This window comes from Caretta caretta, chromosome 8 (assembly GCF_965140235.1).
Source record: "Caretta caretta isolate rCarCar2 chromosome 8, rCarCar1.hap1, whole genome shotgun sequence".
Classification (NCBI taxonomy): domain Eukaryota; kingdom Metazoa; phylum Chordata; order Testudines; family Cheloniidae; genus Caretta; species Caretta caretta.
The window spans coordinates 99,166,611-99,181,679 of NC_134213.1; the positions used below are offsets into that span (position 1 = coordinate 99,166,611).

The 15,069-nt window shown below is 42.2% G+C and overlaps 1 protein-coding gene across 3 annotated transcripts in view; it reads left to right on the forward strand.

The window, feature by feature from the left end:
* Positions 1 to 15,069, forward strand: part of TTC39A (tetratricopeptide repeat domain 39A) — a 90,069-nt gene that overhangs the window by 69,557 nt on the left and 5,443 nt on the right. For all 3 annotated transcript variants that reach the window (XM_075131857.1, XM_075131856.1, XM_048860214.2), the window contains exons 10-17: positions 117 to 184; positions 274 to 333; positions 2,049 to 2,210; positions 3,538 to 3,629; positions 5,315 to 5,435; positions 7,804 to 7,915; positions 10,147 to 10,261; positions 12,868 to 12,984. In XM_075131857.1, the coding sequence (XP_074987958.1) occupies positions 117 to 184; positions 274 to 333; positions 2,049 to 2,210; positions 3,538 to 3,629; positions 5,315 to 5,435; positions 7,804 to 7,915; positions 10,147 to 10,261; positions 12,868 to 12,984 (847 nt within the window). The remainder of the gene's footprint in view (positions 1 to 116; positions 185 to 273; positions 334 to 2,048; positions 2,211 to 3,537; positions 3,630 to 5,314; positions 5,436 to 7,803; positions 7,916 to 10,146; positions 10,262 to 12,867; positions 12,985 to 15,069) is intronic.

A 15,069-nucleotide genomic window follows, 5' to 3' on the forward strand; every position in this document is an offset into this window, starting at 1 on the left:
TTGGACCTAAATGCTACTGTATGGGAGAACTTATTTATTGGCCAGATGATGATTACTCAAGGCTATTGTTTCCTATTCCTTTTCATCATTTGCATTGTTTTACTCAACTAATCTAGGGACAGGGAAAGGAAACGTTGAAGAGGCAGAAAAGCTACTCAAGCCTTACTTGGCTCGCTATCCAAAAGTAAGATGAATCCTAATTTAGTTTAGTGTTTGTCGCAAGAATGTATCAGCTGCATGAAAATTATTCATGGTTGCGTTTGTTTATTACAGGGAGCCATATTCCTGTTTTTTGCGGGCAGGATAGAAACAATAAAAGGCAATATTGATACAGTAAGTAACCCTTTTCTCCTCGGAAAAGAACCTTCAAGAACAACGTTGCCCTATTGGTCATAAAGCCTGGCCAAGATTTAAAAAAATAGGAGCCTACGTTGGGCTTCTAACCATATTTAGACACTTCAGAGCCAATTATCCTAAACTGTGGGCAAGTCCACCTCCAGTGCTGAACCGTGTGGATGGGATCCATCTGCAAACTTGCAGTGCATAAAAACAAAACAGAAATTTTATTCGGATGATTGCTCTGAATGGCTTGACCCACTGCTTTCAGTTAATTGAATTGAACAACATAAAATAACCATCTGTGATTTGTTTTAATCACTTGATTGGATCAAGGTTTAATCATTTTAATTTGAAAGGTCTACCTTGAAAATGCCCAACTTCAAGCGAAAACTCCTTTGAAATAATGACAGGTTTCAGAGTAGCAACCGTGTTAGTTTGTATTCACAAAAAGAAAAGACGTTCTTGTCAACTGCTGGAAATCGTCCACCTTGATTATCACTACAAAAAGTTTCTCCCCCTTCGCGCCCCCCCCTGCCCCCCCCCGCTCTCCTGCTGGTAATAGCTCACCTTAAATGATCACTCTCATTACAGTGTGTATGGTAACACCCATTGTTTCATGTCCTCTATGTATATAAATCTCCCCACTGTATTTTCCACTGAATGCATCCGATGAAGTGAGCTGTAGCTCACGAAAGCTTATGCTCAAATAAATTGGTTAGTCTCTAAGGTGCCACAAGTCCTCCTTTTCTTTGAAATCATGTTTTTGCAACAGCCCTTTAAAGTGTTGCTGGGCCTTCATGCTGATGTGCAATCAAGAACCCTCATTATTGCTGTCCTGAAAAGGGTGCCAGAAGTGTTGGCCCAGAATGGAGCACTCCAGTCAAACAGTAGCTGATTATATGTATCCTGAACAATGCAATTCCTGATTCAATTAAACTCAGCAGAAATTCCACCAGCTACAGCTGAGTGCTAGTTGCAGAGCTGGTATCTAACTATGCGGCCACTTTGAGGCAGTGGCTCTGAAACCCGGGACAATTAAGCAAGTCTGTGTGTGCGAGTGATGAATGTGGTACACTGTCTCGTGCTGTTCTTACTCCAGTTTGAGGATGGTAACGCAGTTCTCCAATATTAATGCACTTTGTCTAACCCATCTTGAAGCCCACTGTGCCTTTAACACTCTGCAGTTATTTTCCTTTGCCTGCTCTTGGACTTCTCTCCCCGCAAACCGACTTGTCCTATTCTCTTCTCTTGCTGTTTTTTACATGTCTCAAATATTCTGGGGCAGGTCCTCAGCTGGTATATATTGCCACTGCTCCGCTGAGGTCACTGGAGCTTTGATATATACACCAGCTGAGGATCTGCCCCTCTGACTTTAATGTCCCTCACAACAAACACTCCTCTGGCAGCTCTACTGTTTGCCTACACTCAGCATTAGGTAATACAATTAAGGTATAAGGAGGACTCTAGGTGGTAAACTTGATAATACAGGATGAGAGTATGAAGTCAAGGGTCTGATCCTGTTGCCTGATCCTAGGAAATGCTGAGCACTCTTAACTCCCATTAACTTAGAATTGAGGGCACTCCCCACCCAGGAGCAGCACTGGGTCCCAGTGCTGTTTACTGAACGGACACATTCGACGTGTATATTCTGTTAAACCTGTTTCTTTCTTACGATGATTATGGTTATGTTTGGCGTTTCCTTTGTGCAGGCGGTTCGCAGGTTTGAGGAGTGCTGTGAGGCTCAGCAGCATTGGAAGCAGTTTCATCACATGTGTTACTGGGAGCTAATGTGGTGCTTCACCTACAAGCGCCAGTGGAAGGTGGCCTATTTCTATGCGGACCTGCTAAGCAAAGAAAACAATTGGTCAAAGGTAAGCTGAAGTGACAAGAAAACCAGTAATTAATGAAAGAGAGACTAAAGCTTGGGTGTTACATTTTAATTGGGTTGAGCCACATCCATCACAGGGTGAGGGCAGTAAAACAAAATCTGGCTTGCTCTGGCTCATGCAAACAGTGCATTGAGGGAGAGCAGTGCAGACATTCTAAACCTGTCCTGTAATCTGGGAATACAGCGTGGAAGATAGTGTTTTGTAATGAGAGTTAAACATGATGGTGCCTACTAGGTAATAACTGTAACCAGGGCAAATTCCTTGGTTTAAGGGACTACGCAGTCCCGCTTGTGAGCAGATCTGGCCCAACACATGTGAAATGGAAGGGGGTGTTGTCTCTATGACACTGACTATCTCCCTCCCTCCCTCCTCATTTACCCGAGCCCCATGACAGCAGCACCTCAGTTGGGTTCTTTGGTCAGCAGCTGATGGAACCAGGACATTGGCCCTGTCCTAGCTCCTGCAGAAGTCAAGTGGCCAGGAGGTAGAGTTGGGGGCCAGCACAACTGTGCAGAGGGGCAGCCATCCATGCATAATGACTTCTGTCTAAACCAATGTCAGGCTTGCCTTTGTCATGGATCTCTGGGGCTGAGAGGCCTTGTCTCTGCCTATTCTGCAGCCACCAAAACTTCTCCCACCAGAGGCAATAATGACCTGCAGCACTGCAAGCTGAAGCTTGCCAAAATGTCTGTTCTTTTGGCCCCCTCCTGGAGGTCACTATGCAGAACAGGGAAATCAGCCAATCACAGAACCAACCGTTGCATACTGCATGATTGTTGAAAACCCCATTCTGAGTGTAAATTCCATGTCCTAGGGTAATTGCTGTCCCCTGCTGTGATGGCCACTACAGCAGCACTCAGGAAGTAAAGAATTATTATACTCTACCTTCCCTTGGCATTCACTGTAACATCCTCCAGCACCCTGCACTTTGACTGTGTATTACTCAGGAGTTCCTATGTGATTAATCACTCATTAGTTCTCTTTAAGAGGGAAGCTTCTTTTTTGTTGCACACGCACAAGTATCCATAGAATGGAAATAAAAACTGGTGCAAACCCAGCAAAGTCAAAACAATAAAAGATACCATACGTGTGCTCTTCTGTATTCTCTTTTGAAAGTACTGGGTCTTATGCACATATCTCAGTTGGAAAACTGACCTCCTCTTAAGTGTTTTGTAATATTGAGTTTACAAGGAAAAGCAACAGAGGTTTCCCTCCTTAACAGTACCATCATGTTGGCTTTTAAATCAGTGCTGCTGTGAATACAATTTACTGTACAGATGATGTTGATAGCATTTGCTCTTCACTGTAGGTAACCTATATTTACATGAAAGCTGCCTATCTCAGTATGTTTGGACCAGATGATCACAGACCCTTTGGGGATAATGAAGTTGAACTGTTTAGGTAAGATTTAGTAAGTCCCAACTAGGACACTATTCCATTCCTTACCTTTTCAAGTGACTTGCAACAAGGAATGTAAATCAGGTTTTGGGAGTGGAGAGGAAAATTTACTGATTCTGTAGGGTTAATAAGATGCGGGGGGGGGGGGGAATGTGAGAGAGAGAGAGAGAAAATAAAATACAGTGTCAGATCCTCAAAATAATTCCCCATTAACTATACTAACATTGTTGGAAAGCTTTCAACAGCCCTTGAGTATATTTCAACTTCTCATTGGCCCAGAAATGCTTTGAATTAATATCACTTTCTATTTCATCATTGCTACAAGTGGCTGCTGCTATTGCATGCAACATTTTCCATGTTTTTTTTCTAGTGTTCCCGGTAGTTAAAGTTGTCATGAGTTTTCTGAAAGCCTTGTACAGATTTCACTACAAGATGTGTCCTGATAAAAGGCTGTTGGAGACAGCCTCAATACAACTGTGAGCTTGGGGCTTGGCATCTGGTAGAACTATGGAAGGCCCAAGAGGGTGAGCCAGGGGGTGTGTATGCACATTATTGGAACTGTAACTTGAATTTGGGTCTGATGTTTATGCTCAAAAAATTCCTGACTGCCGCTTCAGTTTAATCAACTAGTTACAGTAAAATCCTCTTATAAAATGTAGTTTTATTTTTAAAACAGCTTTATTCTAAGAGATTATCTGTACCACTTACTGTATAAAAAGCTTTATATGGTCATCATGGGTCCACTCACTGCTAGGGGCGCTGTCTCCTGGCTGCTCTGAGGATTACCTCCTTCCAGGTGCTACAACCTTCTTTGGTGATCACTCTCACGGAGACCCCTCTTGCTCCAGCTTCCTCTTTGTGACTTGGCCCTCCAGCCAGCTCGCTATGGTCATCCCCTTCCCGGGCACTGAAGTCTTTCAGGGCAAACGTTCCCAGGCAGTCTGCTTTCTTCTGGTTTGTGAAACTTCCCCAGTGGCTGGTAGAGGAACCCAGGCTTACCTTCTATTCTGGGTTCCAGCTCAGTGACCCTCTGATCTGCAGCCAAAGTCTGCAGTATCCTATACCTTGCTGCTTTTCCCCTGAGCTTTTCCTATCTTTCTGTCTCTCCCCTCCCCACTGCCTCAGGTTTGCCAGCCTAAACTCCCTCCTCCCAGGGAATAACTGTAGACTACACTCCATAGTCCCAAACAAGCCTCCCTTCACCCAGGGGGTCACTGCAGACTACTTCCCTGTAGCTGCTTTCTCCTCTCCATCCTGGGCTTTATACAGGCCACTCCTGTTCCCCTCCAGCTGACTCTCATCTAATTAATCCCTGCCCCCCTGGGTGGTCCTCCAGGTGCAACAGAATTGGCCCACCTAGCCACCTTAACCCCTTCAGGCCTTCTGTAGGATGGATACCCTTCACAGGTCCAGAAAAACATAAATTAGTTACTGCAGATTTCCTCTTACCCAGATGGCAGTTTGAACATTGAGAAAATACGGATACCCTGAGTAGTTTCAAAGTTCATTACAAGAAAGATTTCACTGGATGTGATATTCCTCAGGAGATTATTTTGTTTGGTCTTTATAAGTCAATACCTCTCAATGAATCGGTCTTTGAAATTTATTTTGTTTTGGTTTTGGTTTGTGTGGGTTTTTCCAGATATTCAGAGGAGCAAAAATGACTTTAACCTTTTTTACTCTTCCAGGACTGTGCCCAGTCTGAAATTGAAAATTGCAGGAAAGTCACTGCCTACAGAGAAGTTTGCCATTCGGAAATCTCGGCGATACCTTCCCTCAAACCCTGTTCCTTTGCCTGTGCCTGCTTTGGTAAGCTGGAAAGATGACTATTCCCCCTATATTTTTCAGTAATTCACAATATAGAGACAAAAATTAGATACTTAGAATGGTATATGTTGAACCCCCCTCCAAGAGCCTGAAATGTTCCCAGGACCTAATCTCGCAAATGCGAGGAATGGTGTAAAACTGGGGCATGTGCTACACTCTGGGAAATGAAGCCAGATGTGTCACACCTGAATATGCTGCATGTGCAACTCACTATTTCACTTTTTAGACTACAACACACTCCACAGCTTTTCAGTGTTCATGCTCCGGTAGACTTTGCTTTTGGTGCCCATGTTTCAAAGTCTCATCCAGTGGGCCAGCAGAAGGAAGCATTCCAGGTACAGCTGGGGAGAACATTAGGCAGGAAACAGGCAAAAACTGGTGAAACTAGATACTTTTGAGTCTAGCCAACATGAACGTTGAAGCTCCGTTTGAAAGATTAGTAGCTATGCTCTAGGGTACGTAATGGCTAGGAGGACAAAATTCAGCCACTTCTTTGAAGCTGGACTAGACAACCACTGTGTATGCGGGACATCCATCCCTAGAGTACTGGCTGATCCCCCAGGGCCAAATAAGAATAACTGCTCTGAAGTCCCATTGGTGGAGCGCATTAGGAGAGGGCCACCTCTGCACTCATGTGAAAGCCCATCCCTGGAGAATGGTGAGAGAATAGCAGAGGATCTGGGTTCTGTAGGTTTGCTAAGTGTGGTTTACATCAGAGCCTTAACTCTGGGTTCATCATTTTTGAGCGTGCCACCGATGTTCACAACTGGATAATTTTCTAACCAATTCAGGTGTTTTGTCTAGTTGTATGCTGTCTGTCAGGTCAGGCCCTTCCTTTAAGAGTCTTGGCTAGTATGTATCTTAAAGACAACTCAAAGGATCATTATGCTCTTTTTGGTGAGTCAGTACATCTCCTCTTACAGTTTGTCCCTTCACTCATGAGTGCCTGACCTGACAGAGTGTATATTATAGCTAGTACTCTTCTCTCAGTCCACTGGCTGTAAAGTGTGAAAGCATGGTTTGTTTCAAAATTCAGTCTCTATTGCAACTGTACATCAACTCAGCATGCATAATCCTTTAAGGACCAGTTTCAACAAGATCCAAGGATTTAGGTGGAGGCCAATAATGGGGTCATCTCTGATGAAAATTACTTTGCATCCCCATCCAATAGGTTTCCATAAGCCACTGGAAGCCAGAAATACCCTGAGTTTCACTAGGGCTGGTCTTATGTGATGGTTGGTGCAACAGGTTTCTCTAGCAAGTCTTCGTGCTAAGTATTCTGTTTCCATTTGCTGTAATTGCACTTTCAAGGCACCAGGTGTCACTCTCTAATAGTTAAAGACTAGGGGATTGATGGAATTGGGGTTCAGGTAACAAGCAATTTATAACAGAATCTTAACGGAATGGCTATACTTTCTAGGACTTTTCATTTGGGTGGGAAGGAACTTGCTTATTGGAATCAGGTCCTAACTCACAGATTTAGCCCAGGAAGTTTTTATTTAAACTATGGAAAAACGCAGTTGGGGTATTTTTATAACCACTCAAGCAACTGAGTCTTCACTAGAGATGAATAAGCACAGCACTGTCGTCTCAACCACTAAAAAACAGCCCAGCTATAGCAACCGTGCCTTTGCACGCGGCGCTACTCGTCAGCCCTAGAATAAAATTAATGCGTACAGGAATTTAGAAATAAGAAACATTTAAGTTACAAAATAGACCTTTTAGGAACAGGTAAAGAAAGGTTTTAAGAAGTCTCCGTAATAATTCTGTCTTTAACTCTTCTTCTAAAAGTCCCAGGTATGATGGTGCTTGTCGTGATAGGTACTTCTCATTAGCATTTAGAATAGAGCTTAGGCTCATTTCCTGTAGGCCAGTGAACTGCCCCCATGGAAAAGCCCTACAGAATGAATAGGGATGAAACCAATAGGGCTGGCTCTATAGAATTTATTCTAAAAACCTTATATCATTTAGTAGACAATGATATACTGAGCCTTCCAGTCCTCCAGTCTCTCTCTCAGCTTCACAGCTGCCTCCTATATTACAGAGTTGGTGTTCTACTCAAGTGATCTGTATTGGCAAAGGGAAGGGGTGGACTAGATGCCTTAATAGGACTTCAGAGTGGTAGCCGTGTTAGTTTGTATCAGCAAAAACAATGAGGACTCCTCGTTATTTTTGCTAAGAGGACTTAGACGTCCTTGCTTTCAACAATGAGTTACAGTGAAGCCATAACAGCAGTATCCGTACCTAGGAAGGAATTCATAACTTCTGCCCTTGCTGAAATAATCTAAATAATTAGCTACCTACATCTCTCCATCGCCACATTAATTAAACGTGTCCTGGCCACCCCTAGGAAATGATGTATATCTGGAATGGCTATGCTGTGATTGGAAAACGTCCTGATTTAACAGAAGGCATGTTGCAGACATTAACTGAGGCAGAAGCAGCACTAGAAAGAAGCCCAGGTAAGCACTGATCTGATTTAAGCAGGTGCTTTACAGTAGTATATGTACTTGAAGATAGTCTGGTTGTCTGTGAATAAAAAAAGTTTTCCAGATAGTAAAACAAGTTAATACAGTCACAAGAGTGAGCTGGATTATGTCACCATGTGTTGTTAATACAAATAGGAATAACATTTCTCTACTAATGCATTAACTTGTAATATGGCATAAGAGACTTGTCACTTACAGGATGCGTCTTAGGAACTGTCCACAAATATGTATTGAAAGACCATTTCTTTTACAAAGTACATATTTAAATGTAAGGGTCAAATTTATCATTTGCATTGACTTCAATTACACTATGGGTGACAGGCCACGAACTGCACATGCTTCGCTATATGCAGGTACTGTCTTATTTCAGTTCTAAAGAACACAGTGGAGGAGAAAAGCACCAAGCTGATTTATAGAAAGCACCATCGTCTACTAACCACACAAGCTGGAGGGTTGACTGATATCTCTGTGTTAACTATTTGCTATAAAACACTTGCACTTAAATGAACTGTACAAAAAACTGGAGCAGAAGAAGGGAATGGTACAAAATTAGGCCAGACTCTTATACCATGCCCGGTTTCAGTGTGTTAACTAGACAGGCATGGCAGAATAGAATTGCTGTTTTTTCTCTCCATCCTTTATTTTTTGGTCTCCCCAATCCAGCAGGGGTTCCCCTGGCCTGCATAGCTGCTCTTCTGCAATTCCCACTATACTACTATTCTCCAGCCAGCGGGCAAGTTAAATTCTCTGAAGAACGCTGTTAATGTTGTTCTTGGTTGTCCAGCAGGTGTCATTCAGCTACTTAGTAATGCTCATCATTAGTATCACCCTAGGCCCAGACATCTGAGAGGTATCTTCCCAGCTCATTTGGTCACAGAATGACATTGTCATCAGCTGGTGGCTTGTGTCCTTCAGTGAACATGTAGCAAAACTAGTAATTCAGCCTGAAACATTGAAAACGGAACTTTTAAGTCAGTCTCAGAGGCATATGAGTTGCTTGACACATCAGGCAAGTTTGTCCCCTTGTTAACTCTGGAAAAAGGGTGGGTGTGGGGGGGACCTTTTAGCTGAAGGGAAGGGAGTCTGATGGAATGGTCGGAAAAGGGGTTTTGCTGTTTCAGTCACCCACTCTGCTACTTTGTCATGGGTCAGCATGTACCAGTTTGCAAAGCATTCATATGTCCGTGCAGTTTGCGGAGGCTCATCGATGATTGTAAAGTGTCTTGAGGACACTGGCTGAAAAGTGCTGTATAGTTTAAATGAAAAGTCTATCCTAAAAGCAGATTTTTTTCTCTCTCATTCCTTTAGGAGTTACAATTAGCCGTAATATGTTTTACAAAAGTGTGATTTTTCGAGTTGACAATGTCCATTTAAATAGCAGTTTACGGAAGGAGACCAAGTTAGACTGAAATCCCTGGGGCAAGGCTCTAACACTATAAAGGCCTAATCCAGCAAACATGGATGTGACTGATGTTAGATGCTGTAAGAAGTCTGTTGAAGTTAGTAGAAGTATTCATGAGAATAAAATTCTCACGTGCAGAAGTATTTCCAGGATTGGGCCCTTATTGACTAGTCTCTACAACGGGCATAGCAGTGGCAGGATACATTATAAGTTTTAAAAAGTGCAGACATGTAAATGTGTTCACAGAACAGATGGCCAGTGGGGAGTGCTGATATACATTTGATTTATCTTACTGGAAGAAAAAAAATGGTGCAGGCTCTAACCCATGTAACTGTGCACATAGCTAGCCTGGAACAAGGTGATCCCGTCCTCCTTTCCCCAGGGGAAGCAACTTTGCTTTTTAAACAGCTACTTGTGCATCTTCTCTTAAGCAAGGCCCCTGTTAGGTCATGTATGCAGACCCTCGTGCCTGCGTTGAAATAACGGATAGCGTACATGCCAGGAATGTCCATGAGGATGCAAAGGTTCTAGTGCATCTCTGATGGCAGATCAGGGCCTTAGACCATAAGCGCCAAAGGGCAGCAGCTATCTCACAGGGAGTGTATAGAATCCAGCCAGTCTGAATGGGGCACTAGCGCCATACAAATAAAAAAACAATGCTATGAAAATCTTAACTGTTGCAAAGAGGTTCTGAAAATGTGCCCGCTTAGTATTTTTGGAACAGTTATTTTTAATTTTTTTTTTTAAGGGACCAAGTTATTTCAAAATGCAAAACTGATAAAACCGTTACTTTATCTTGCAGCTACAGAATTACTAGCAGATGACCAATGTTTGGTAAAGCTGTTAAAGGGTTTATGTCTGAAGCACTTGGGCAAGATTTCTGAGGCAGAAGATCATTTCACTTACATCCATTTAAAGTAAGTTTCCATATTTAACACACAGGAGAACTCAAGAAATGCTGAGTGTAAGTAGCACTGTCAAGCAGTCAAGTCCTTTAAGTAGAGCTTCTCTCTAAAATATCTGTGTTACAGTGGCACCATTTTACTCAGCAAATCTACAATCCATGTGTATACAGAGAGTTATATCTGCTGACTTTAGGGACCAAAGTGACATACTTCTTTAGGGACATACTTCTTTCTACTTCTGCTAGCTCTGCAGAGTCAACACAACTAAGAGTGCGAGCTGGATTCTGTTATTTCTTGTGTACTATCAACAGAATTGTTCCCTGAATTAAAATGACAAGAAACCTATTGAAGGAGATGAGGATGCGCAGGTGTTGCACAGGGCATACTTTTTGGTCTGCACAGGATTGGTGGATGATGTATGAAAAGAACCCAGCTTAACTTGACGAGCACAGGTTGAATTTGAAAGGCTGGAAGTTAGAAAAAACTTACGTGTAAAAGAGCATGTTTGATACAGAACCATTGAAATGCAGTAAATGTGCTGCCCCCCCCCACACACACACACAGCCCCATTTTTATTCATTTGTCAAAGGAGAACTGTATTTTAATTCAGCTGAGTAAGACCTAGGACTGTTTGGGGGTTTCTGTGAGAGGAATTTTAAAAGAACAGTTGAGGAGGACTGGCGTTAATTGTACCATTCTAAAGTATTTGTGATGTTATAGTTAAGATTCTCTTAACTCTTCTATTAGAAACCTTTATTTTTGAGTGTATGTAATTTTAGAACCAAAATGATTCCTAGGCTGGCTGTTGCTCTGTTACATCCCAATCCTGGAATTTGTTCTGTGTGCCGATATCCCACACCCTATGGAAGCTCTGCGTAGCTGGAGACAGCTACATCCACGGAAAAGGTTTCAGGATTGGGACTTTAATCTCAATATTCCTCAGTCAAGGCACCGTAAAATTGGGTAGAAAAACCTCATTATGAATTAGATACTAAGTGAAGCTTTCCCGGGTAATTAAATTACACCCTCAAATTGCTTCTCTGTTCACTAAGGCCCCATTTACATTAAGGACATTAGCACTGATGGAACGATATTAATTTAGTTACATTGGTATAGATGCTTGCATGCTGCCCTGGCACAGCTTAACCTGGTAACATACCGAAGTGGCTATGTTGACGTAATTACAATGGTGCACATTTTCTTAACATACATAGGGCCTAAAAATTTGGCTTTACATATTCAGAAGTGAGTTTTGTTTTTGTTTTCATAGAGCACTGACCCATTGTGTACCTTCCAAACAAAACAAATCCATGCCTTTTGCCTTTATAAAAATAGTTAAATTCTAAACCCAAGTTTAATAATCTTCACTGGGGGAGGGGGAAGAGTGTGTTCTACTGTGTCATAGCTAACGCATGATAAAATCCTAGTGAAGACAAGGCAGTTTGTAGTTTTCACATGTTAGCAGGTTGAGTTAAAGGTTAGGCTCCCTGGTAGGGTTTAACGCAACCTGTTAACGCCATGTGAAAAACCTACAAACTGCCTTGTCTTCACTAGGATTTTACCTTGAGTTAGCTAACTTGAGTTAAGAATGCAGCTTTTTTTTCTCAGTGAAGACGAGTCTAAAGGGAGTCTGCAGAGAGCTGGAGAAGTATCTTGGAGAAGTGTGAACTGCTCCATTCATTTTATTAACTCAGATGCCCAGTGATGATGATTTAATACCAACATTGTTAACTATTTCATTCCTCATGTAAGAGAGGAGGGAGAGTCACAGACTCCACAATTTAGGCCATGTCTACACTAGTGAGTTTACAGCGGCACAGCTGTACAGATGCAGCTCTGCCGCTCTAAGATTACTCCTGCAGCTGCTGTATCCCAGTGGGAGAGAGCTCCTCCACTGACATAATTAAACCACCTCCAACAAGCAGCATTAGCTACGTCGGTGGGAGAGCGTCTCCTGCCGACATAGTGCTGTCCACACCCATGCTTCTGTCGGTGTCACTTATGTGCTTAAAGGGGTGTTCTTCGCACTCCTGAATGACGTAAGTTATACTGTCAAAAGTGCGAGAGTAGACGTAGCCTTACTCTGAGTAACTTCTCACTTTGGTGCCACAAGTTGGTGACATTTAGAAGCTAGTATCACTTACAGTTTCCCCCGCCCACTCATAAAGAAGCCAAGCCCAAGGAACCTATCAGAGCCTGTGTGTATACTGAAGCCCAATCAAATGGGAGCTAAGCTCAAAGAATCAGTTTGCAGAACAGTCCTATTTGAAATAACTGCACGATCTACAGTGAATGGCATCTCATTTTGGCAATGCAAGCGGGTGGTGCTTGGAGCACTGCTACCTTTTGTCATTGCCTCCACCATCCTCCATCCCCCTTAAACTTGTAAACACGGTAAATAACAAGCTGCAAAAGATGGTCATGTATTGTCATGCAAATGTATAGAGCACTTACTGAATAACCTAGAGATAGTCTAGGTTAGACTACCTGAAGAGTAAGCATCATTGAAGAGATGGACTATCCCCTCCTAACCCTAACTGAGCTCCTATTTGTTTGTAGCTAGAATGAGAGAAAATTGCAGCATGAAAACCTTGTAACTGTTTCTCCTTCTCTTGCAGTGAGAGGAAGATAAAGTATGACCATTATTTAATCCCAAATGCCCTGCTTGAACTTGCTGTACTATACATGGACCATGGTAGAAGAGAAGAAGGAGTAAAGTTACTGGAAAGAGCAAAGTAAGACTACCAAATGCCTGCTCAGGTCTCTATCTGGTCAATTTGATTAAGGCATTTTACTGAAACGTAGGGGGCAAGGTGGAGACCATTGACTAATGCAGTGGATACTTTTTTTGTTAGTATTATGGTAGTACCAGCCACGACCAGGACCCCCGTTGTGGTAGACACTGTCCAAACACACAGTAAGAGACCATCCCATCTGAAAGATCTTATGGTTTAAACAAAGGCTGGGGTGGGCATTGAGGCACAGAAAGGTGAAGTCACTTCCCAAAGGTCACCCAGCAGGTTGCGGACAGAGTTGGGAATAGAACCCTGATGTATTATTTACTGGGCTATGCTGTTCCTCAATGCACCAAACCATGTATTTTACTTTCAGGAAAACTCCTGCTTTAAACTGATTTGATTCAATACTTAAAGATTTTAACTTGACTATCAGGATTTCCCACTAGAAATCACTCCTAAATAACAAAGTAACTGCCTCTTCAGGCTATTTAGCTTTGCATGGAGGATACATTTGGTGGAGTCAAGAATCTGTGGTATGTCAGAAATGCAATTACTGAAATTGCTGGCCAGCAATGAACTTTTCTTCTACTTCATTTAAGTGCATGTAGTAAAAATGATTTTCAGGTTGTATTTAGCTTCTTCATTTGCATTACTTTAAGTGTATCTGAAAAATAGCAGGAACGATTCACTTTGCCATACTACTGTTTGAACATTACTAATTTTTTATCAATTAGATTTATCAAGAACATCTTGGCTTGATAGTGTACTTGCCTCATAACAGACTTACCATTCTGTGTCTGCACCGTTCTCAGCTTTATATTGGGCCAGAATTCCTTCCTGAAAAAAATAGTATTGTACACTATAGACCATGCTGTGTAAACATTTCCTAAGTAATCCACTAGATACTCTTGTGGGTTAGGTAGGTGTTATCCCACTTTACTGATGAGGATGAGTGGGGAAGTAGCCTGGCCAAGCTTACACGGAGCCAGGATTAAAAAACAGGAGATCCTGACTTCTCCCCCCAGTGCCTCTGATCCCAGACTACACAGTCTCTCAAATAACACATTTAGAATAACAAAAACTTCATTCCACACAAAGCTAGTTGAAAGTGAACACCATCAAAACACTTCACAGCCCCCCAAAGGACCTCCCCTACTTCCTTTGAAAAACTGTGCACTTAAAAATAGTCTGGAAATGAAGAGTTAAGGAATCCAGACACTTCCTCACTCTGTCTAATGCTTCCTCACTTACTGCAGTGCTCTGCCACTTCAGGGTCCATGCTCCCCCAACGCACACCTCTAGGCTGGAGTCAGCAGCTAGGGCAGGACAGCCTGGAATCAGTAGCAGCTTAGTTTATATTTAGAAAAGTTTACAAATTATTTAAGACATTGTTCTTTGTGTAGGCAAAGGGGAGAACAAGTTTAAAGAGAAATATTGAATCCTGCCACTTTTTGAAGCACAGAACATTGTTCTGATTTGGCCTAATGTATGAAGAGTTAGTTCTGGGGCTTTCTTCAGCTGGGTCAAACAAACAAACAAACAAAAAAACAATAAGCAAAGGATAGCTTGCTTCAGCCAGGAGTGAGAGATAAACAGTTCTTAACTTAGACTCTTTGGTGAGCAGCATATTCCTGCAAGGGGCTCAGTTTCAGTGCTGCTTTGCTCAGATATGGGCACTTACAATGGGAAGCTTGCTTCTACCTTGACTTTGGATTAGATATGGCTGCTCCATAATACTTGAGTAAATCCCCCAACTGCTGATCACCTGCTATCTAAAATAACTCCTTTATCCCAAAGATTTCTAAAATAACTCTGTCTCACATACAGTACTTACATGTAAAAAAAAAAAAAAAAACCTTTATCAAAAAGAAAAGGAGTACTTGTGGCACCTTAGAGACTAACAAATTTATTTGAGCATAAGCTTTCATGGGCTACAGCTCACTTCATTGGAAAGCTTATGCTCAAATAAATTTGTTAGTCTCTAAGGTGCCACAAGTACTCCTTTTCTTTTTGCGAATACAGACTAACACACCTGCTACTCTGAAACCTTTTGTTTACCAGTTCACGACACTGTTACCTTTT